Raw genomic sequence first — 23,797 nt, forward strand, 5'->3', positions numbered from 1 at the left:
CTAAAGGAAAGGATGGAAAAGGGAGGGAGAGGGCCAGGGCTAGTGATAAAAAGCAATAATAATAATAATTAAAAAAATAAAATAAAATGAGAAGATCCAGGTCAGAGGCATTGGGGCTCTTCTACTGTGAGAGGAAAAGGAAGGATGAGTAAGAAGTGACTAAGAGTGTGTGGAGGGCCAAGAAGTTGGGAAGCTACCATCTGATTGTCTTGATTGTCTTGGTGAAGCAAAAGAAGAGTTCACTGAAGGAAGAGGGTATTTGCATGCTGGCTGTATCTCCAGGCTACACATTTTCCTCCTTTGGCCTCTGAAGTCATAGGGCAGAAGATCCAACATCCTCAGTCTCAAAGCCAGGTTGAAGTCCATACTCTGAAAAACTCCATATATTGGACTTCTGCCTTTGAAAGAGAAATTTGTAAAGGGGATCCAAGGGCTAACATTAACGTAAGACATGATAACTGTTCATTTTAAAACCCGAAGTAATATTGGGATATCACATTTCTCCTTACTACTGCTTTCAATATCAATTAGACTCATCTTCAAAAATCTCCAGAGATCTTTTTTTTTTGGGGGGGGGGGACAGAGAGAGACAGACCATGAATGGGGGAGGGACAGAGAGAGAGGGAGACACAGAATCGGAAACAGGCTCCAGGCTCCGAGCCATCAGCCCAGAGCCCGACGCGGGGCTCGAACTCACGGACCGCGAGATCGTGACCTGGCTGAAGTCGGACGCTTAACCGACTGCGCCACCCAGGCGCCCCTCCAGAGATCTTTAAGAGTATGGAGCTTATCTGACTTTGTCTCTTCTATCCTCCAGACTGTTTCCTCCCTTCCCCTACTCTACCTTTTAAAAAAAATACATCACCAGTAGTATTTTCCTCCGTCCCAGTTTCAACATGAAAGGCTTTCTATGCATTTCACACCTTATAATCTACAAAGAGCCTTCACATTTTCTCTACTTTTGTCCTGTAACAATCTTGAGAGTTGGGAGGGTGCATTATTCTTCTTAACATTCAGAAAAATTAAGTGACTTGAGCATTCAGGACTCAGACTTGTGTTGTCACTCCAAAGGCAGTTAGTTATCTGTTCTACCACATCACATTCCACTTACAGCAACTTCTGAACACCCAAGAGATGGCTCAAGTTTCTGCCAGTCTCAGAGTAATTTCAAATTCATCCAATTATTTAAAGAAGTCTGTGCTGTAATTTCAATTCGCTGCCTATCATTAATAGATCTCATCATCCCTCCCTCATAATAAGGAACCTGGCTAATCGTGAAGAAGCAACTACTATTGCTCACAGACAGTTGGGGATGCACATGAAGCCCTAATCACAGAGAAATTCTGAGCATCTGCAGAGGATGGAGACTATAATGACCCAGGAAAGTAATGGTCTTTCAGGTTTGTGCCTAACTGGTGAATGTAAACAAGAAAGCCTTTATATTTCCACTGAGCAAGCAAAATTAAAATGCTTCCCGCTGTAACCACGTGTATTAGTTTCTTTTTTGCAGCTGTAACAAATTACCATAAACTTGGCCTAAAACAACAAAATTTTATCATCTTACAATTCTGAAGGTCAGAAATCCAAAATGGTCTCACGGGGCACAATGGACTGAATGTTTGCTCCCTCCGCCACCAAATTCATATGTTTAAACCTTAATCCTAATATGTTGTTATTTGGAGGTGGGGCCTTTGAGAGATAATTAAGGTCACAAGCGGTGAGCCTTCATGAATGGGATTAGTGCCCTTACAAGAAGAGGTCAGAAGAGCTAGCTAACGCTCTTTTTGCCACGTGAAGTTACAAGGAGAACTGGATTGTCTACAACCTGGAAGAGGGCTCTCACCCAATCATGCTGGCACACTCATCTCCGGTTTCTAGCCTCCGTACTATGAGAAATCAACAGTTCTTGTTTATGTCATCAGTCCATGGTGATTTGTTAGAGCCAACCTAAACTAAGACGCTGGGCTGTTTCTTCTGGAGGCTCCAGGGCAGAATCCGTTTCTGTGATTTTTCAGCTTCTAGTGGCTGCCTGCACTCTCTGGATCAAGGCCCCCTTCCAGTAATCACATGATTTTGACCTCTGCCTCCACTGTTATATTTCTGTCTCTCTGACTCTCCTGTCATGTCTAAGGGGGCTTCTAATTACATGATCCTACCTGGATAATTTAGGATGATGTCCTTGTTCAAGATCCTTAATCATAAGTGCAAAGTCATTTTTGCCATGTAAGGTGATATTATTTACAGGTGCTGGGGATTAGGATGCTCAGCCAAGAGACACCTGGAACCCATTCAAAGCAAAGACACACCAAGCTGAACTGCCAAGCTACACACCATATGCAGAGAATGAGGTGTTCCTGCTGGGCTAGCAACCAAATTGAAGACAGTCAGTCCTAGAATGTACTGGGGAGAGCCATCTTCTCTGGAAGTTCTGCTTTTCTAGAGCAATGGTCAGTACATATGAGAATTTTAAATATTTACCGCTAGTAAGTGGCAGGGTCCTTCAATAAATCTGGGTCTTTCTGTTACGTGTGTTCTCGTAATTCCTCTCATCTACCTTAAACTGAGGCTGGGAATTTTCTGTTAAGTTGAACCAAGGCCCTGAAATGAAAGAGCTACATCCCTTGCACAGGTCAGTCTTCATCAAGAAAGAACCAGAATGACACAAGCCAAAGCAGAGCAGAAAGTAGGATGTATGCCCAGGCTAAGTGGTCTCCTGTGTATCATTAGGAAAAGGAAGGGCAAGTATGTGAACCCCACTGCATATCTTTAAGAGACTGTTTTATAAAACTAAGCCTGAATTGAGGCAGACAGCATTGTGTGTTAATTCAGTCCCAATAAGCATGTCTTCATGAAGAAATGCTTTTACTTCCTAGGGGTTCTTTTATAGACCCTACCTCAAAAGTGAAGTTAAGAAATTATGGTGCCCAATCTTCCAAACCAAGTCAGCTGTACTCCGTGGAGAGAAGTTTGCTTTACAAACGTTTGCTTCTGCCTACCTGTTACCCTTTACACATAGGTGACACCTGAATCAATGCATTTGTTACATGAATTTCCTAGGGCTTGGTTTTATGAAATGTACAGTTTAATAAAACTTGTGTTTCATTTAATATTCCAGGCAGCAAATTTCCTTTCCTCAGAATTCCTGAGACTATGTGAAAAACAGAGAGAGCTCTAGCACAGGGCCTGCACATATTAGGCATTCTTTAAATTGCTGTTGAACGACCACATAAAAGCATAAATACACAAAGGCTTAAATAAACCCTCTTGCCACAGGTCAATCTGAGAAGAGGACTTGTTGGAACATACCATTTAACTCCTCTCAACAAACCCTAAGTATATAAATTGGGGAAGATAATTCCTTAGCAAGCAAGTCGGGATATTGTGTGGTTGAAGGTCTTGGACACACGAAGCCTTGCGTCTGAATTCTGGTGCTAATACTCGCTGGTTATGTGATCTTGGGGAAGTGGCTTAACCTTTTCAGCTTCCATTTCTTCATCTCTGATAGTATGATAATAATATTTAGCTTGCAAAGTTGTTTTGAGCAGGTAATGACACATGTGGAAAATGTTCAACAGTTTCTGGTGCACTGATGACAAAGATGGTGATGGATGGTGGTGATGATGACATGTCTAGATCCAGTCTTTTGGTTACCCTGCTCCTCTAGGACAGACAAGTTCCCTGCTATGTGAGGTCCATGTGCCTTAGAAACATGCCTCTCAGTCTGCCCCCAGCCAGAGTCTAGGCATGGCCCCAAGGCACTATCCACTGCCAAGGGGAGGGAGGGAGGGACCCTAGGGCTTCTCACTGATATGAGACACTTCTTCTTAATCCTCATCTTTCTTCCCTTTTACCCCTAGCTCCTTCTCCTAATTTCTATTTTTGTCTTAAGAGTTGACCTAAAAGGTCCCTCTTAGGGCCTCCAAGTCTTTTCTATGTAGATCTTATTTATGTTCAAGATTGTTGCAAAGCATTCCCTACTAAAAGCAAACCTTTTGGTGCAGAAAAAGATCAAAGCAATGCAGAAAATCCAATCTAATGGATAGTAATTCAAGCAAATTCACAGAAATCATTATTTTTAAAACAAATTTTTCACTGTGTCCTGTGCCATTCTAACACATGGTTATTATTTAAATTTTTACCTTAAGTAACTAAGAGCTATGTAGGGCTGCTCCTACTAACATAGAAGATAGAGAAATGTTAATTTGGGTTCACTGACAATTTCCCTAGAAACAAAGCTGTGCCTTGGGTGGTTGCCCTTCAGGAGTGAAAAGCCTGCCAGAGCTATTCCCTGAGGGAAATCCTTAGTACTGCCTCAATACCCAAAAGAAGCGAAGCAGTAATGGAATCACATTTCTACCTGGATATATACTTCAGCCCTCCAGTATGCTTTGATGTAATGGTTACGTAAAGGAGGGGCAAATTTTCATGACCTTATTCTCACAGCTTCCTACAATAAAAAAAATATATATAAAGCAATCAGACAATACATTTTGATGTGAAAAGACTAAGGAATATTTACAAATCACTTCTACTTTATCTTTGTTCACTACAAAGAACTAAATTCAGGAGGCAAAAAATAGATTTTGCATGTGATTTACACACCTGATGTTCTTACCATATCAAAAAACATGACTTAAAAGCTTTCTCATTCTAACTGTAATTTATTTTCTTCTAAAACCTGCAACGCAAACCCTATCACAAATGCCAACCCTTAGGAATAAAGGTAGGAGAAAAAAAATGTTGATCTTAATATAAACCCTAGAAAACTTTGACTATTTATCAGTATCAACTGCTAATTCTTTTTGCAATGATACAGGCCATTGTTTGAAAATCTCTCGCTTTTTTCATATGTTTTTTTCCTTTGCAAAGTTTAAAAAAAAGGAGGGAGATAAAGTCTATATAATTTTAGCATGACAGTCAATCTTTCCAGGCATGGTCTGACATACCAGATAAGATCAGGAACCAGTGGTGTTCTCTGCTAGGAAAAATGTTCTTTCAAAAATATGAATGTGATGCAAGATAGCTTCGATAGCCTTCAATTTAATCTTTCAATATGGATTTACAGTTCTGCAGTATTGACTTATGTCCTATACAGGATAGAATTCAGGCAACTCCTGAAGATGTCCATTTCCCTTTCTTTGAAGTGTGCCTTAATGACCGCTTGCCTTTAGAAAGCTATTCCTCTCTATGGAAAGCTAACCAACACACCCAATTTTTTATTCCTGCTTTGTGAAATCCTTCTGTGAAACAAAACAGATTATGAAACTAGCTCAGGAAAAATCACAAGTTACCACCATGAATAGCATTCCATTTGCCTGTCTCTTCTCATCCTAGCACATTCCTGTGACCAGGACAGAAAAAAACCCACTCAGACAATCATGTGCCTCACTGAACAGACCCCAGATGATCCACCGGAGGCTGCGAGAAATGAGGAAGGAAGAAGAGGAAATCTTTATTCCAACAGGAGTTGAATAGCATGAAAATAAAAGCCAAACAGGATTTTTAAGGTAAGGTAAGCATTTTGCACAAGAAGACTGTGTCTGAGGTTAAGATATTCCTCAGACTAAAACGGAAGTCACTAATGAATATCCTTTCATACCCCAAACCACCACCTCCAAAGTCTTTCCTCATTTATCATCCAAGAAATCGCTTTTCAGCCTTATAACCATATAGAATCTATACTAACCAATGTAGTGAGTTTCTTAGTAATTCTACTATCCAACCAGCCAGAAAGATGTTATAAGTTAAACCTTCGTGAATGATTAACATCAGACACCAAAAACTTGGCTGCCTTTATTACTTACTCCATCAAGCTCATGAATGAAAGCCCCTACTTATTTATTTTATAATTACTCATCCAACTTCTAAAACTTAGGTAAGTACCTTTTTAATACTGCATTTTTTCTCTCTTTAACCATTAACTTTCGTAAAAGGCAGTAAGTAAATATCTGTGGCCTCAAAAGACTAGCCACAAAAAAGAAAAAAAAACAAGACTAGCCACTTGCCTCCTAACATATTTATTACATGGCTTATTCAGTTCTCCTAACAGCATAAATGAAAAGTACTCTCTAGGATATGGTTCTAAAAATGTAAACCAGGAAAGTCTACTGCAAACAGAAACACACACAAAGAAGTTGTGAATCCTGCAACTCTACAAACTTCTGGCAGAAGAGAAAACAAAATGCAAAAAAAAACATTAGCAAGGGAAAACATGTTAAAGGTTTTCAACATCATTTTCAGTTACAAAGAAACTGCGTACCTAAAACCACATCAGGAAAAGCCAGAGAGAGAGTGAAATTTATAACCAGAAAAATTTAATATGAAGTCATTGTACTCACTGTCTGATGGCTTCTGTCACAGTAACGCAGCCCAAAATAATCTATCTCCACAAGGTTTATGTGTCGGAATACGTGGTCAAGGACAACAGAACCTTTCGTTGACTTCTGCAAAAATAATTCACAGTTTAAAAAAAATTTTTTTTTAATGTTTTTATTTATTTTTGGGACAGAGAGAGACAGAGCATGAACGGGGTAGGGGCACAGAGAGAGGGAGACACAGAATCGGAAACAGGCTCCAGGCTCTGAGCCATCAGCCCAGAGCCTGACGCGGGGCTCAACTCACGGACCGCGAGATCGTGACCTGGCTGATGCCGGACGCTCAACCGACTGCGCCACCCAGGCACCCCATACAGTTTTACTTTTTTAACAAGGTGTCTTCTCTTTCTCAGTGGGACATGGGCACAGCTCTCATCTTCTATTAGCTTTGCCCACAGTGTAAGTGATTTTAGTGGCCCACAGCTCCCTCTTTAAGGTTTGCCTCAATTACAAAGAAAAATAGGGTTTCAAGTAAAATGTATTCAAGAAATTGCTTTGTAAAACGATTTTTAAATTGTAGTGGGTTTTTAATTAATATAAGCTTCTTTTCTTAAGGGACTGTAAATTATCTTCAGGACAAAATTCTTCTCTTAATAAAGATAATCTTTTATATGAAAAGCATCTAATGAATTTATCAGACACCACTCACTTTGGTTAAAATCCCACAGTTCTTTCACTTTAAAAAGCAATTTTCACCTCCAGCATCATTCTCACAACTAACACAGAAGATACACAGAATTAAAATGACAATAGCCAAAGCTTTTATTTTCAATCCTCAACTGCTAAACCCATAGATTAAAGCTGCCAAAGTTAATGTTCTGAAAAGCCCTTGTGAAGAAATTTTACTTTATCTCTTTCATATGAGCACAGACGTAAAGAGAACATTTCCCCTGGCTGCTTTGTAAGATCTAATATATTAAGATCTAAAATATTAAATACCAATTATCACACATATAAGGTAAACATTTAATCAGCAAGCACCACTCCACATATGACATTAATCTTGAAAATAATCCATTTCAGTGCTCTCTGTACAGATACAGACTTTTCCTCTCTTTTGCCCCTCATTGGCAGGTACAACAGGGTAGTTAAGAGAAATCCCCAAGAAGTGACACATTGTGTTAAGGAAGTAAGGCTTTGTTCAGTTGAATTTTTCCCCAGAGAATTACCATTCTGTGCTTGCTCATATATGGAGGGTACTCAAAACTGCACTGCTCTTAGAAAATGAATCTGTAATGTAAGGGAAATGTTTTGCTTAAATGTATTATAAAATGGATGATAAGAGGTGATAAAAGTACCCACTGGGAGAAAAGAGCTCTTGTTACAAAACCCATAGGTATTTTTGTTTTCCTCTAAATTACCTTCATTAAACTTAATTGGTGTCTTTTTCAAAATCCATTGGATGATTTATAAACAAAAACACTTCCATGATGGATCTTTGGTTTGGGACATGTTCTCCAATAGTAACAATGCCACATCCAGTAAATGCTTCTTTGTGCTCGTGTACTTAGGTGTTTAGCGGGTACAAATCTGGAAGCAAAATTACTCTTTCTAAGGATACACATACTTAACATTACAATGGACACTGCCAGAAAGACCATTACAACTTCTTCAATGGAAGTATGTTTCCCCTTTGCCAACATTTGGCTGAGCAAAATTTTCCCCATCTGATTGAGCAAAACAGGGGAGAGGGTAACTGTTCTAATTTGCATTTTCCATATACTTACAAAAGTAAGTGTTCCATCATCTGCTTACTAACCAATTGCATTTTCTAGCATTTGGGTTAGGCATGCTCTAACCCGAGGTATATGAGCAAATTCTCCTTACTTTGTATATTTAGTTCTTCATTCTGTCTGGAAATTATTTTTGTGCTTGGGATAAGGGCCTAATTTTGTTTCCAAATGGATAGACAACAGCACCACTGTTTACTGAATAGGTCATGATTACTTTTTTGATATGATAAAAACTTCATCATCTACTAAAGTAGCCCTTATTCTATCCCATGGATTATTCCTTAACCAGTCCTCAATGATTTTAATGACCTCAATTTTAATGTAATGTATTGGTATCCATCATTCTTTTCCAAACTGTCTTTGCAAATTCTTATACATTTTTCTCTACTGGAGGAAGTTTAGAACCAGATTGCTAATTATTTTTTAAGTTTTTATTTTAATTCCAGTAGTTAACATACAGTGTTAAACTCCTTTCAAGTATACAATATAGTAATCCAACAGTTCCATATCACCTGATGCTCATCATGAGCAGTGCACTCCTTAATCCCCATCACCTATTTCACCCACCCACCCACCCCCACCTCCCCTCTGATAACCCTCAGTTCTCTATAATTGAGTCTGTTTCTTTTTTTTTTTAATGTTTATTTTGAGAGAGAGAGAGAGAGCATGCACAAAAGTGAGCAGAGGAGGGGCAGAGAGGGAGAGAGAGAATTCCAAGTAGGCTCTGCACCATCTGCAGAGAGCCCAACACAGGGCTTGATCCCACAGAACTGTGAGATCATGACCTGAGCTAAAATCAAGAGTCAAACACTTGATTGATTAGCCACCCAGGTGCTCCTGATTGAGTCTATTTCTTGATTTTCTTATTTTCTTCCTTTGCTGGTTTGTTTCTTAGATTCCACACATGAGTAAAATCATATAGTATTTGTCTTTCTCTTATTTCACTTAGCATAATACTATCTAGCTCCATCCATGTTGTTACAAATGGCAAAATTACATTCTTTTTGTGGTTGAGTAATATTGCAGTGTGTGTGTGTGTGTGTGTGTGTGTTGTGTGTGTGTGTGTGTGTTCCTTATCCATTCATCAATTGATGGACACTTGGGCTGTTTCCATAGTTTGGCTGTTGTAAATAATGATGTTATAAACAGAGGGGTGCATGTATCCCTCTGAATTAGTGTTTTTGTATTCTTTGGGTAAATACCCAGCAGTGTGATTGCTGCATCATAGAGTAGTTCTATTTTTAACTTTTTGAGGAACCTCTATACTGTTTTCCACAGTGGCTGCGCCAGTTTGCATCTTTACCAATAGTGCAAGGGAGTTCCCCTTCCTCCATACCCTCACCAATACCTGTTGTTTCTTATGTATTTTATTTTAGCCATTCTGACAGGTGTGAGGTGGTATCTGATTGTAGGTTTGATTTATATTCCCCTGATGTGTCTGTTGGCCATCTATATGTATTCTTCAGAGAAATGTCTGTTCATGTATTCTACCTATTTTTTAACTGAATTGCTTTGCTGGAGTTGTGTAAGTTCTTTATATATTTTGGATACTAACCCTTTATCAGATATTTCATTTGCAAATACCTTCTCCCATTCCATAGGTTGCCTTTTAGTTTTGTTGACTGTTTCCTTCACTGTGCAGAAGCTTTTTATTTTGATGAAGTCCCAATAGATTATTTTTGCTTTTGTTTCCCTTGCCTGAGAAGATGTACCTAGAAAGAAGCTGCTACAGTGGTTGTCAGAGAGGTTACTACCTGTGCTCTCCTCTAAGATTTTGATAGTTTTTGGTCTCACATTTAGGTCTTTCATCAATTTTGAGTTTACTTTTATGCATGGTTTAAGAAAGTGGTCCAGTTTCATTCATTTGCACGTTTCTAATTTTCCCAACACCATTTGCTGAAGAGACTGTCTTTTGCTCATTGCATATTCTTTCCTGCTTTACTGAAGATTAACTGGCCATATAATTATGGGTCGATTTCTGGAATTTCTATTCTGTTCCACTGATCTATGTGTCTATTTTTGTGCCAGTACCATACTGTTTAGATTACTATAGCTTTGTAATATAACTTGAGGTCCAGAATTGTGATGCCTCGAGCTTTGCCTTGCTTTGCTTTTTCAAGATTGCTTTGACTATTCAGGGTCTTTTGTGGTTCCATACAAATTTTAGGATTCTTTGTTCTAGTTCTGTAAAAAATGCTGTTGGTATTTTGATAGGGATTGAATTAAATGTGTAGACTGCTTTGGGTAGTATGGACATGTTAACAGTATTTGTTCTTCCAATCCATGAGCGTGGAATGTCTTTCCATTTCCTTGTGTCACCTTCAACTTCTTTCACCAGTGTTTTATAGTTTTCAGACTATAGGTCTTTTACCTCTTTAGTTAGGTTTATTCCTAGATATCTTATTTTGGGTGCAATTAAATTTTTTTTCTTAATTTCTCTTTCTGCTGCTTCATTATTAGTGCACAGAAATGCAACATATTTCTGTACACTGATTTTATGTCCTATGGCTTTACTAAATTCATTTATCAGTTCTAGCAGGTTTTTTTGGTGGACTCTTTAGGGTTTTCTATATATAGTATCACATCATCTGCCGATAGTGAAACTTTCACTTCTTCCTTACCGATTTGGATTTCTTTTTGTTGTCTGATTGCTGTGGCTAGGACTTCCAGTACTATGTTGAATAGAAAGGTGTGAGTAGACATCCTTGTCTTGTTCCTGACCTTAGGAGAAAAGCTCTCAGTTGTTCCCCATTAAGGATGATGTTCAGCTTGCTAATTTAATAAGCAATTCTGTAGGGGGTTTTGCATGGAATTAAATTGAATTGACAGACTAGATGACTTGGGGAATGAAAAACAGTGAAACCTATATGGTTTTATTTTATGTCATTCAAGGAAGTTTTATACTTTTTTTCATGTTGGTATTATAAAATTCTACTCAGGCACTGTGGCAAACAGAGTTTATAAAGTGCCCCTCTCCCCCTAAAAATAAATCCTGTTCTAATCCCTGGATCTGGTAAAATAAACTGTCATTACTATAACTGTGTTATGTTATAGGTCACAGTTGGCCTTAATATCAAGAGATCATTAGAGGGGATCTGACCTAACCACATGGACTCTAACAAGCAAAGCACTTTCTCCAGCAAAAGACTAAGGCATAAGGGAATTCAAAGATTTTTCAAAGCAGAAGAAAAACTCCACAGGTCCTTGCCAATTGAAAGATAGAGGGAGCACCTAAGACAGAAATGCTAGCAGCCTCAAGCTGCTTAGAGTAGGCCCCAAGTAATAAAATGGGAACCTGAGTATTACAGCCACAAGAACTGGCTTTAGCTAATAACCTGAGTTTGGAAGCAGATTCTGCCCCAGAGCCTTCATACTAGTGCCCAGGCAACCAACACCTTGATTTTAGCCTTCTGAGATCAAGCACAGAACCCAGCCATGCTATCCTGGATTTATGACCTACAAAATCATGAGATAATAAATGGCGTATACTTAAGCTACTAACTTTTAGAAATTTGTTATGCAGCAATGGAACTAATATGGGCGTATTCTTATCTATTTTTTAGTTTTATTGTTGTTACATTATACTTTCTGATTTCTAATATATAATCAATAGCCAAGCAAATAATTCTTCTTCATTGGTCTATTTCACAGCCATCTTGCTAAACATGTATCAGTGAAAAGAATTTGTCTGTGGAATCTTTTTAGGTAACATTTACTACAAATAGTAAGTGTTCTAGTTCCTTCTTTTCAAAATTCCTCCTCCATACTTCTTTCTTTTTCTTACTGCATTAGCTGGGGCCTCAATAGAAGGATAACTGATAGTTGTGAGAACAATAATCCCAATCTTCTTCCTGACTTAAATGTAATTGCTTCTAAACTTTCATTACTAAGTATACTGATGCTACATAGCCCTTGTAGATACCCTTTATCAAATAGAAGGTTCCTTTTATTCCTGATTTCTGGTCTTTTTGGGGTTTTTTTGTTTTATTTTGTCTTGATTTTTAATTAAAAATGAGTGATAATTTTATCACCTCATTTATGGAAATCTGAAAGGACAAAAATCATGTAATCATCTAGGAGTTACATTAAAATAAGTTCTAATGTCAAATATTCTTAATAAATAATTTCCCAGTATAGTTCTTTTGTTCTAGGTATATAATACCAAACCCCCTCCCTATTTGAAAAGACTCCTGCACTATGTGAGTCTTGGTAGAGGCAGGAAATAGACTCCGTACCACAACTCCTGGCAGCTGAGCCACAGCACGTGACCTGGTTTCAGCCAAGGACTCTGACTTCTGAGCAAGTAACGCAAAGACAGACAAAGAATTGAAAATTCATTCATGGCAATGGCTCCCAGTGGTAGGGTGTCCCATAGCAGAGGCATCCGGAAGTGAAATCAAATGGGATGAGGAGCAGTGGTGATTGATTCCCATGCCAGGTTTCCCAGCATTCTTGAAGTACTAAATAGGAGCAGCCAGGCAATCCACCAGCTTCCCTTCCCTTGCCCCATGGGAACACTGATTATGTACATTTGGACCTAAGAGCCATGTCAGGGCCCTCAATAAAAATCCTCAGAGTACAGAAAATTGGGTCGAATGGTATCTAAAAATATCGTGAACACCAACAGTTTATCGTAGGAACAGAAGCATAACAGGCAGGTTTCCTGGTTGCCAACAGTAGTAGTTAACTCTAAGTGACCAGGAAAGGAAATCACTGCAAAGACACTGGTTATCTCACCTCCTCTGTGGCATCACTCTCATGGTTGCTTGCCTCTTCTCCTAATCCCAATACAGCCACAATTACTAAGCATGGAGCAACCTTTCTTCCATTATCATCTCCCTCCCATAGTCCTCCTGCCATGTTCTGGGCTCCAGTTCTCATCTACAGTTGTTTCACATTGCCTTTTGCTTCGGGAATTTTGTTTTGTTTTGTTGTTTTGTTAATTTCTGGCTGACTGAGATCCGCCTTCTTTATTTTCCAGGCTGATGTGGAAAATGCGCACATTATCTGTCCTCTTCAAAATATTTCTGGAAAGTGACATACAAACCTAGTGTTCCATCTTGATCTAATCTCTCCTCTGGATCCTTTCTTCTCTCTGGACATGGACAGAGTCACTAGAGCAAGCAGAAGCACACAACCCCCCCTATATCCTCAATCCCAAGCAGGTGAAGAAGGGCTTCATGAACAGAAGAGGAACAAATTATGCTTGAGATCACAGCACGGAAATGGGGCAGAGTTTTTAGAGAAAATACATGTACATATACATAAATATATATAAACCAAGGCTGTCTTTATGCCTGTATGGAAACTAACATTCCATGAGAAATGTTAGCTTTTTCATACACATGATCTATTATTAAAGCATAAATAATAGTCTGCTAATGAAGAATATACACAAAAGCATGCTTGGAAAACCTGCTTAGCAATTTGGAAAGTATATGGAAATAGCACAAGTTTCATGCACAGAAGGAATCACCATTTTCCAAAACTATCACTCCAAAAATACCAGAACTGTAACAGTTTTGTATTTATAGAATCTGGTGCTTACAATTCTTTACAAATATCATCCTTTAGCTCTTTGTCATCCTCTACAGAGAAACCACAAGGAAAATAGGCAGTGTTACACAATGAATCCAGAGCTGACCTAAGAACAAACACGTTATCCCATGATTCCCTCTACAGATTTCTGTATATTGTATGTCTACACGTGAACATGGAGCAGAGGCAGATGAACCTCAAAGATATTATATTTCTGTTACTACCTCAAGCACACACATACATGAAAACCTCTTAACTTCTCATCTCTCATACTGTAATATGACAAGACTCAAAAAGCGTGCATGCTAGCAGTCAATTAGCTACCAGGGTAGGGGGTATGCATCACCAGCTCACATTTCTGCCAGTCCTGCCCTGAGTCCTTCCAATCACCCTGTCCACTGTCCCCTGTCACTCTGTTTCAATTTGTATTCCATTATTTATGCCTCCTGCTCTTAGGGATAATTGCACTTTTCATGTGGATTCTTCAGAGATTGCCTGTGGGTTGTATTTTGCAGTTCAGATTGGTAGTCTTCAAGTTCAGAAGAAATCATTCTTGAATAAAGAAACTGAGAACTGACAGAGAATGGACATGAGAGCCAAAGTAAGAACTAGAAGTACACTGGGCCAGGAACAGGCCAGTTGCAGGATTTATTACTAGGAAAGAATGAGTACATACCATCAAGGATATTATGAAAGAAACATAGGATTTCAAATATCTACTGAGTACCCATTACATGTCGGCAAATGATTAATTTCCAGAAGATGGAAAAAGCATGCTAACAAATGCCAGAAAAAAAGATACACCCAGAATATAATGCAAAGAACCTCCATGGGGTAAGCGGTTGGTTGCCCTATCAGAACCCTGAAGAAGTCATGGGAACATGGAGTGATAGAAACTTCTAGAAAGTGAGACAAGGAAGGACTTGATCATCAGCTTTTTTACATATTTGAGTAGTTACGATGCACACATTTTACTTGCATTAAAATATTTTTTCAGGGGCGCCTGGGTGGCGCAGTCGGTTAAGCGTCCGACTTCAGCCAGGTCACGATCTCACAGTCCATGAGTTCGAGCCCCGCGTCAGGCTCTGGGCTGATGGCTCAGAGCCTGGAGCCTGTTTCTGATTCTGTGTCTCCCTCTCTCTCTGCCCCTCCCCCGTTCATGCTCTGTCTCTCTCTGTCCCAAAAATAAATAAACGTTGAAAAAAAAAAAATTTTTTTTAAAAAAAATATTTTTTCAAAGAAAAAATATGCCAAGTAGAAATGAGTCATTCATTACTTGTTTTTGTTCACAGAGATAGTTGTTTTGTGGATTTGGTTCATGCACTGTGAGGCGTTAAGGAAAATACGCACAGACAAAATAGGGGTATGGTGTTTAGCTGTCAATTTGTTGACCATATTTACAGATAAATAATTCATGCTCCCTATTTACCCCCAAAAAAGTTACTATAAGACTTTTTAATCTGAATTTTTCCTAAGCTCTTTGGGCAGGGAACCCTTATCATTATGGGCCATGACATACCAGCATGGAGGCTACATGCCCCTGAGTCCTTAAAATGCTGAGGCACTGGGGACTTCACTTCTAAGTCAGATGGTTAGTTTAAGTTTAAGGAAAAAAATTTTTAGCTTTACTTCTTTCAGTACTTGGCAAAAGAAAAAAAAGAGGAGGGGGGTTAAGAATGGGATTGTGTTTAGCAAAATCAGTTTTTTTCTGACCATTTCTGGGAAAAATCTCTACCAAAATGAGAAAATCATCAAAAGACTAGAAAATAAGATATAACTGCAATCATAGCACTTAGCAACATGTCCAAGTACGTTTAAAAAGATGAGTAAGTTACAATGTTGTCTTCTACCTACAATGGCTCTCCACTAGTGAGAATTGAGAGAATGAGCTGTGTGGCAACACAATTCTCAGGAAAGGAATTCCTGAGGGCTCCTCGGGCGTTGGCTTGCCTGAGCTGTTCTCTATACAGGATACCGTTCTTGCTCTGGCACCATCAAAACCCCACTTAATCCTTCAAGATCCAGTTCAAATGCCACCTTCTCCATGAAGCCTGTCCTTATCTCCTCAACCTCACTATGACCTCTGCCTCCACTCAACCTCTTATTTTTGCCTGCCTCTGAGACTTAACACTATTTTCTTTATTGAAGCTATTTTATACTTCTCTTAACTTTTCTACTAATATTTAGACATTTTGAAAGCAGGTGTTAAGGAGCATACACCACTTCCTTTCCATGCAGTTCAATAATTTACACATGGTAACAACTCCCTAAAAATTCTCTGAATACCAAGAGCCAGCAAACAAGGTAGAGAGAGATGCAATACTGGAAATATGGTAGCCTGTGAATTAAACCTCGATTCCTGTCCGTTGTCAAGATTTCCATTTTCCTGACCAGTCAGAGCAATGAAAGCAAAAAGAAAGATGGATGGATTCATTTATCCTGACCTCAGTATACCCACTGAGTCAAAGCCAGACAGTTCACTTTTACTTAAACATTTGTTTCAGTGTTATGTAATTCCAACAAACTCAATGGACTCTAAACAGCATTTAAGTAATAAGTCTTTAAAAATTTTTTTTTTCATGTTTATTTTTGAGAGAGAGACAGAGTCCAAGCAGGGGATGGGCAGAGAGAAAGGGAAACACAGAATCCAAAGCAGGCTCCAGGCTCTGAGCTGTCAGCACAGAGCCGGATGCGAGGCTCGAACTCACCAACCATGAGGTCATGACCTGAGCCAAAGTCAGATGCTTAACCACTGAGCCACCCACACACCCCAAGAAATAAGTCTTATATCTGAAATCTGTAAGATCTGAAAAAATAAAGTGGTCTTATAGTAAGTTGTAATATATAAAAGTTATATAGAGATATATAATTTTCTTTATGTGATAAAATCTGACAGGATTTTTGTTTTTTATCATAAGGAAATCAGAAGAGATTGGATAGAAGACAGTAAGAAGAAAAGAAGCATCTGACTTTTCCAACTTCATTCAGAAAATTTTCATTTAATGTTACAAGATATAAATTTACTTTTCAAATGACAGTAAATGCCTGTGACATATTTCTGGATTGTGAATTAAATGCCACTTAAATCTCAGCAAATAGAGATAGAATTACTTTTATTACTGACACACTAGCAGCATTATGGCAAGAACAGAGCTACAAAAGGCTTATAATCTTGAGAAAGAATCCCAAATAGGACAAGTTTATTTGAAAATACCATCAGGGAAGCTTTCAACCAGAACAAAGAATTCTTCGAATGAGTAATAACACCTTTACAGATTAACGTGACATTACAAACCAGAAAGGCAGGTTTTTACCAGCTGCACAGAATGATAACTATTACATTTGAGTTTACTCCTTCACAAAGGAGGAATGAACCCTTTAAAAAATTCTTTAATGTTATGCCTTTAAAAATTCACTATTTCTTATTTAGTGTCTTTAACAAAATAGATTCCAAGTTCTGTGAGAAAACAAAAATGATGGTAAACATTTTTAGCACAGGCCTGTTAGGATAAGGCAAAATAGAGGCACAGAGTAGAGATTCCTCAGGCACCAATGGTAATTTCTTCTCAGACCAAGTATTGTTAACAACCATCCGCTGGTTTTTTACTACATTACCTTCATCCTCTAGGTGAGGAATATATATATAACACTTTAAGCTTATTTATTTATTTTTGAGAGAGAGCATGTGCACAAATGGGAAAAGGTCAGAGAGAATCCCAAGGAGGCTCCGTGCCGTCAGCACAGAGCCTGGTGCAGGGCTCAATCTCACCAACCATGAGGTGATGACCTGAGTTGAAACCAAGAGTTGGACACTCAACCGACTGAGCCACCCAGGCAACTAAAAAGAAACAAACAAACAAAAAAAACCCATTTAGTCATTTTTTTAAAAAAGCAAAATGTTTGGGGCACCTGGGTGGCTCAGTCAGTTAAGTCAGTTCAGCTCAGGTGGTGATTTCATGGCTCAGGTGGTGATTGCATGGTTCATGAGTTAGATCGGGTCCTGTACTGACAGTTCAAAGCCCAGAGTCTGCTTCAGATTCTGTGTCTCCCTCTATCTCTCTGCCCTTGCCCCACTTGTGCACTCCCTCTCTCAAAAATAAATAAGTAAACATTAAAAAAAAAAAACAGTGAAATGTTTGGGGACGCCTGGGTTGCTCAGTTGCTTAAGCATCTGACTTCGGCTCAGGTTATGATTTCATGACTCGTGAGTTCTAGCCCCGCGTCAGGCTCTGTGCTGACAGCTCACAGCCTGGAGCCTACTTTGGGTTCTGTCTCCATCTCTCTCTGTCCCTCCCCCACTCACACACACACTCACACACACACACACACACACACGCTCTCTCTCTCTCTCATATAAATAAACATTAAAAAAAAAAATTTTAAGTAAAATGTTTGAGGCCCCTGGGTGGTTCAGTCAGTTAAGCATCTGACTTTGGCTCAGGTCATGAACTCATAGTTCATGGGTTCGAGCCCCGCCTTGGGCTCTGTGCTGACAGCTCAAAGCCTGGAGCCTGCTTTGGATTCTGTGTCCTTCCCCCACTCATGCTCTGTCTCTCTCTCTCTCTCTCAAAAATAAATAAACATTAAAAAAAATTACTTTAAGTAAAATGTTTGTTTTTCAAAGTGCTATTTTTCATATGTGTGTTCATACTGATTAACTTCTTCTCATACTTATCTAACATTTTAGCCATCTATTACTGTGTAGCAAATCACCTCAAAACTTAGTGGCTTCATGCAAGAATTTGCTCATGATTCTGCAATTTGGGCAGGGCTCAGAAGGGAAAGCTAGTGTCTGTTCCATCTGGTGTTGGCTGGAGAGGTTCACTTGGGCTCGAGAACCCATGATGGCTTCATTCACATATTGATACTTCAGCTGGGCTGAGCAATGGCTGGAGGCTGGTTCGGTCTCTGTCGTTCTCCTCAGTGTCTCTCCTAACCTCGGGCCTCTCGCCTCAGAAGTACAGTCTGACTTTCCGTAATAACTGAGGGCTCCGAGAAAGCAAGAGCAGAAGCTGCCAGGTTTCTTCAGGCCCAGACCCAGCAAAGCATCACTCATGCTACACTCTATCAGTCAAGTCATAGGGTCAGTCATAGGGTCAGCCCACATGGAGAAAGAAGAGAACCACACTCCATCTCTTGATAAGAGGAGTAACAGGAGCACATAGGGAGTGATTGAAAGAATTACTAGTGGCCGTCTTTGCTGACAAACTACCACATCTCACTCCCTGATTTTCCTCTCTAAACCTATTATATTCTTTATGATGTTTTTCTTCTGCTCAACTCATCTTTAAGGAAAGAGAGTAAATCTTGAGCATCAACATTTACAGAACATGGTAAATGCTTTCATACACTTAGTTTCATTTCATCCCCTCCACAAGAGCTGTGTGAACTTGGCATGTTTATTCCCATTTTACAAATGAGATTACAGACGTTGGGAGAGGATAAGCGGTTTGGCTATTTCACACAGAAATTTTTTATATTTCACACAGAAATAAATGGTAAAGGCAGGATTCCAATCCAGGAATATCAGACTCAAAAATCTCTGTTCATTCTCTTACACCCCAGGTTCTCAAAGTGTGGCCTGAGGATCCCTGCGAAGACTTAGAGACCTTTCCAGCAGTCCATGAGTCAAACCTGTATTGCCAGTAATTTGTTATTTATCATTTTTGCTCTCTCAAGTATACAATTTTCTAGAGATTACATGGCATATGATCTCACAACAATGTATAAGGCAGATATGAGAATCAGCTGTCTTCTATTAAACTAGATATTTAAAAAAGCAAATAGGGGCACCTAGGTGGCTCTGCTAAGTGTCAGACTCCTGATTTAGGCTCAGGTCATGATCTCATGATTCATGAGATGGAGTCCCATGTTGGGCTCTGTGCTAACAGCTTGGGATTATCTCTCTCCCTCTTTCTCTGCCCCTCCCTGGCTCACGTTTTCTCTCTCTCTCTCTCTCTCTCTCTCTCTCTCTCCCTCCCTCCCTCCCTCTCCCTCTCCCTCTCCCTCTCCCTCTCTCCCTCCCTCCCTCTTTCTCTCTCAAAATAAATAATAAGCTTTAAAAACAAAGAAAAAATAAATTTAAAAATTTAAAAATAGGTATTAAAGAATGCAAAAATCTAAGAACAATGTCACTCTCTTCTCACCTAAAATTGTCTTGTTTTGGAAAATACAACCATTTTCATAAAAACATTATTTACACTAACATGTGATGAGTTTCTTTTAAATGAATTAGTTCTTAACTTATCAGTTTTAATTTGCAATACAGTAAATATACATAGAGATAACCCTCATAGACAAAGTTCTTTCAGGTCCTCAGTAATTTCAAAGCATGTAAGGTGGGGAACCTGGACGGCTCAGTCAGTTAAGGGTCTGACTCTTGGTTTCAGCTCAGGTCATGATCTCACAGTTTGTGGGATGGAGCCCCTGATAGGGCTTTGCACTGACAAGGTGAAGCCTGCTTGAGATTATCCCTCTCTTCCTCTCTCTCTTCCCCTCACCCCTCCCCCACCCCATGCATGCTCGCTCTCTCTCTCAAAATAAAGTTTAAAAATAAATAAAAACTAAAAAAAAAAAAAAAAAAAGCATGTAAAGAAATCCTGAGACAAAAAATCTTGGAAACAGGTACATACTGTACTAAAGGATGCATTCTTGATGACACATAGATTGTGCTGTAAAACAGACTGTGCTCTTGATTCTTATGTATCGGGAGATACAAGCTTGCAGATGAGGAAACTGGGACCCAAGAGATGAGTGAGGTGCCCACAGGTCACAGGGCTAGCTCCCTGAAGTTCTAGGAATAGAACCAATGCCACATAATTGCCACTGAACAAACATTTGCTTCTTAGTTTCTTATAAATTTTGTTAGAACAGGAGTTCACAAAAATCTTGTCAGTAATAAAACCAAAAGAAAAAACAAGCAGTCCACAAGGAAGTTCAGAGATCAAATAATAGATAGCAGCATTCTTTGCCAACAGAAATCCGAATTCCCAGAGTGGAGAGCTATTTCAAAACTAACATAAAGCATAGTCTTTAGTTTCATCAAACTTGCATTAAAAAAAATTAAGTCCCGGGGCGCCTGGGTGGCGCAGTCAGTTAAGCGTCCGACTTCAGCCAGGTCACGATCTCACAGTCCGTGAGTTCGAGCCCCGCGTCGGGCTCTGGGCTGATGGCTCAGAGCCTGGAGCCTGTTTCCGATTCTGTGTCTCCCTCTCTCTCTGCCCCTCCCCCGTTCATGCTCTGTCTCTCTCTGTCCCAAAAATAAATAAACGTTGAAAAAAAAAAAATTAAAAAAAAAAAATTAAGTCCCAATAAGCAGAAATGCCTGTAACACAAGTTAGATTTTTATCTTTCTCCTTTATGTCTTGGACACCTTCTAAAGGTTTCAAATTCATGAATGTTATGAATTTCAAAAATTAATCTTTCTAAATACACTGTGGTATCCTGAAATAGATGCTAGAACCAAAAAGAGAACATTAGTGGAAAAACTTGAAATCCAAAAACAATCCACAGTTTAGTTACTAGTACTGTATACAGTGTATTGACTGTATGATTTCCTGGTTTTGACAAATATAAGATGATTAAGATACTGACATTAGGGGAAACTGAGTGAAGGGTGTTCAGAAAATCTCTTACTCTTCGCAATTCTTCTGTAAATATGATTTGAAATTTAACCTTTGAGCTAAAAAAAATTCACAGTTAATAAAGAGAACCCTAAAGTGAATGGAAACTGTCAATCTAGTCTATTCATTACAGGTCAAAGAGTAAACTCAACAGTGAAACACTGGGCAATATATTTCACAACCAACGTCTTTTTCTTTAAGAAAAATGGATTATATATCTTCAAAAGGAAAACCTTGAGGATTCATTAATAACCTTGATTTAGGACATTTAAGTGATTACTTTTAAGCTCATAAACTTTATAGAACAGGAGAACATGTGTTAAGCCAAAAATCTGGGTTTTATAAATATAATCCCTCATTTAAGATATAATCATTTAAACTTTAATTTGAATGATGAAAAGACTGTTTCAAAACTTTAAATGAACTATGTTCATTATTAACAATTATTAACAATATTTTGTATAGAAAGAAGGGTTAGGTTTTAAAAACCTGTCCATCTCATGCTCAGTTTTTTCCAAATATGGTGCAGTGAAGATTGCTGCCAACTTGTTGACTGTCTTTCCATCAAGAGGCGGGTCTAATTCTGCTCCTTCATTCTGGCCTAGCCTATGACCACTTTCACTGATACGGTATTGTGCAAGCGTTGCTAAGCCAGTTCCAAGGTAGCTTTTAAAACTGACTGCTTCCTCGCTGGTGTCTTGGAACTCTTGACAACCATGAAAGAAGTCTAACCACCCAGATCAAGAGACCATGTGGCAAGATCCTGAGACTATCTAAGAAGGAGTGGGGTTCAGCTGGGCCCACCTTTTGATGTCCTGCCAAGACCCCAGGCCTGTGAACAAAGACATCCAGAACAGCACAACTGCCTGGTCAATACCAACAAGTGTCCCCAGTCAACACCACAAGGAGAAAAATTGTCCAGCCAAGCCTTGCTCAATGTCCTGACCTACAAAAAATGAGGCATAATAAAGTGGATATTGCTTCAAGCCACTCAACTTTGGGTAGTCTGTTATACAACTAAATAATGGTAAAACTCAGTTGTTCTCAGCCTAGAAATGCAGATCTCCATGAAGAGTGGTCAAAGCATACACCCAACACTCTATTACTTGTGTCATCCCATTATAGGTTAGATAGGTAAAACACATAAATTAGATAGGAGAGCCTCAAAAACTCCTGGTTAAAAGCTATTGTGTACCCACCTTCAATCTGCCTGCACTGTAGCCCCTCTTTCCACCTTTGTTTCTGGCATACCTTGAAGCTTATCCCTGAGTGCCATGGCATTAGCTTCTTATCTGGAACTCTTAAGAGTCTCCATTGTTATCATAATAAATATTTGGTTTTCTTTTTTTTTTTAATATTTATTTTTTGAGAGAGGGAGCGTGTGAGCAGGAGAGGGGGGGGAGAGAGAGAGAGAGAGAGAGAGAGAGAGAGAGAGAGAATCCCAAGCAGGCTCCATGCTGCCCATGCAGAGCCTGATGCGGGGCTTGAACCCACCAGCCATGAGATTATTACCTGAGCCGAAGTCGGATGCTTCACCAACCGAGCCACCCAGGCGCCCCATTATTTGATTTTCTTAACTAGAAATTCCCATTTGGTACTAATGTTTTTTTCTTTCCTAAGTGGTGCTCCCTGTGGGTAAGACACAGCACATGTTCCCAGACTCCTGTGTTGTTTCAATATATTATCATGATCAAGGCCTTATTTTGTTGGAATTTTTTTCAGGATTGGGAAGAGGAATTTGTTTTTGTCTTGTATAAAATCCACCCATATAATACAAAAATTCTTACCATTCCTTTTTTCTTCAAATGTAAGCAAGTGAACAAAGTGCTGTAAAATATAAACTCCCTCACACAAAACACAATATATGTTCAGTAGAGCAGGCCACCTTTCTTCAGTCAGATGATAACTCCATGGCAACTGAGGCACACATGCTACTGTGAATCCACAGTACAATGACAAGTGTGGTATCAGACTTAAAATGCAGGGCCCCACGTGAATGATTTTTTTGCTTTCACCTCTTTAACAGAGGGGCCTAAGATATCACTTCTGCCTTTTTTCCCTTCTTGCTTGAGTACTTGCAAATTTCAGTTGAAAAGCCACAAAGGTCCCTTCCTCTTCCTCGGTACTTATTAGAGATGGACAGCAGATCTGGGCTGAACAAGGTGGTTATATGGCAGGTTTGGAGATTGAGCCAAACAAGCATCTGGGCGAGGATAGCCACTGAGGAGGGCAGTGGCCCTGCAAGTTGGGAGATTGGTTATACACTGAGGGATGAAGCAATAAGTACATTTATTGAGAAAAATACAAGACAGGTTTCTCCAGTTAGATAAGAGAAAGGAGAAAACAAGAATGAATGTGCTTTGGACATAGAGGTACTGGTTTGAGTACCTGATTTAATATGTTTAGGTAAATACAGGTATTTATACACATATACTTCAGCCTTTTAGGTCTGCGTGCCAAGAGGGCATGGGAGTAGTGATACCCCAGCAGTAATGACCACACCTAGTATCCATATCTTTGGTTTCTAAAT

General features: G+C 39.2%; 1 protein-coding gene across 4 annotated transcripts in view; it reads right to left on the bottom strand.

Moving 5' to 3' along the window:
- EPB41L4A (erythrocyte membrane protein band 4.1 like 4A) overlaps positions 1-23,797 on the bottom strand; it is a 262,232-nt gene that overhangs the window by 141,939 nt on the left and 96,496 nt on the right. For all 4 annotated transcript variants that reach the window (XM_043595359.1, XM_043595348.1, XM_043595339.1 and 1 more), the window contains exon 3: positions 6,339-6,443. In XM_043595359.1, the coding sequence (XP_043451294.1) occupies positions 6,339-6,443 (105 nt within the window). The remainder of the gene's footprint in view (positions 1-6,338; positions 6,444-23,797) is intronic.

This window comes from Prionailurus bengalensis, chromosome A1 (assembly GCF_016509475.1).
Source record: "Prionailurus bengalensis isolate Pbe53 chromosome A1, Fcat_Pben_1.1_paternal_pri, whole genome shotgun sequence".
In the NCBI taxonomy this organism is placed as follows: Eukaryota; Metazoa; Chordata; class Mammalia; order Carnivora; family Felidae; genus Prionailurus; species Prionailurus bengalensis.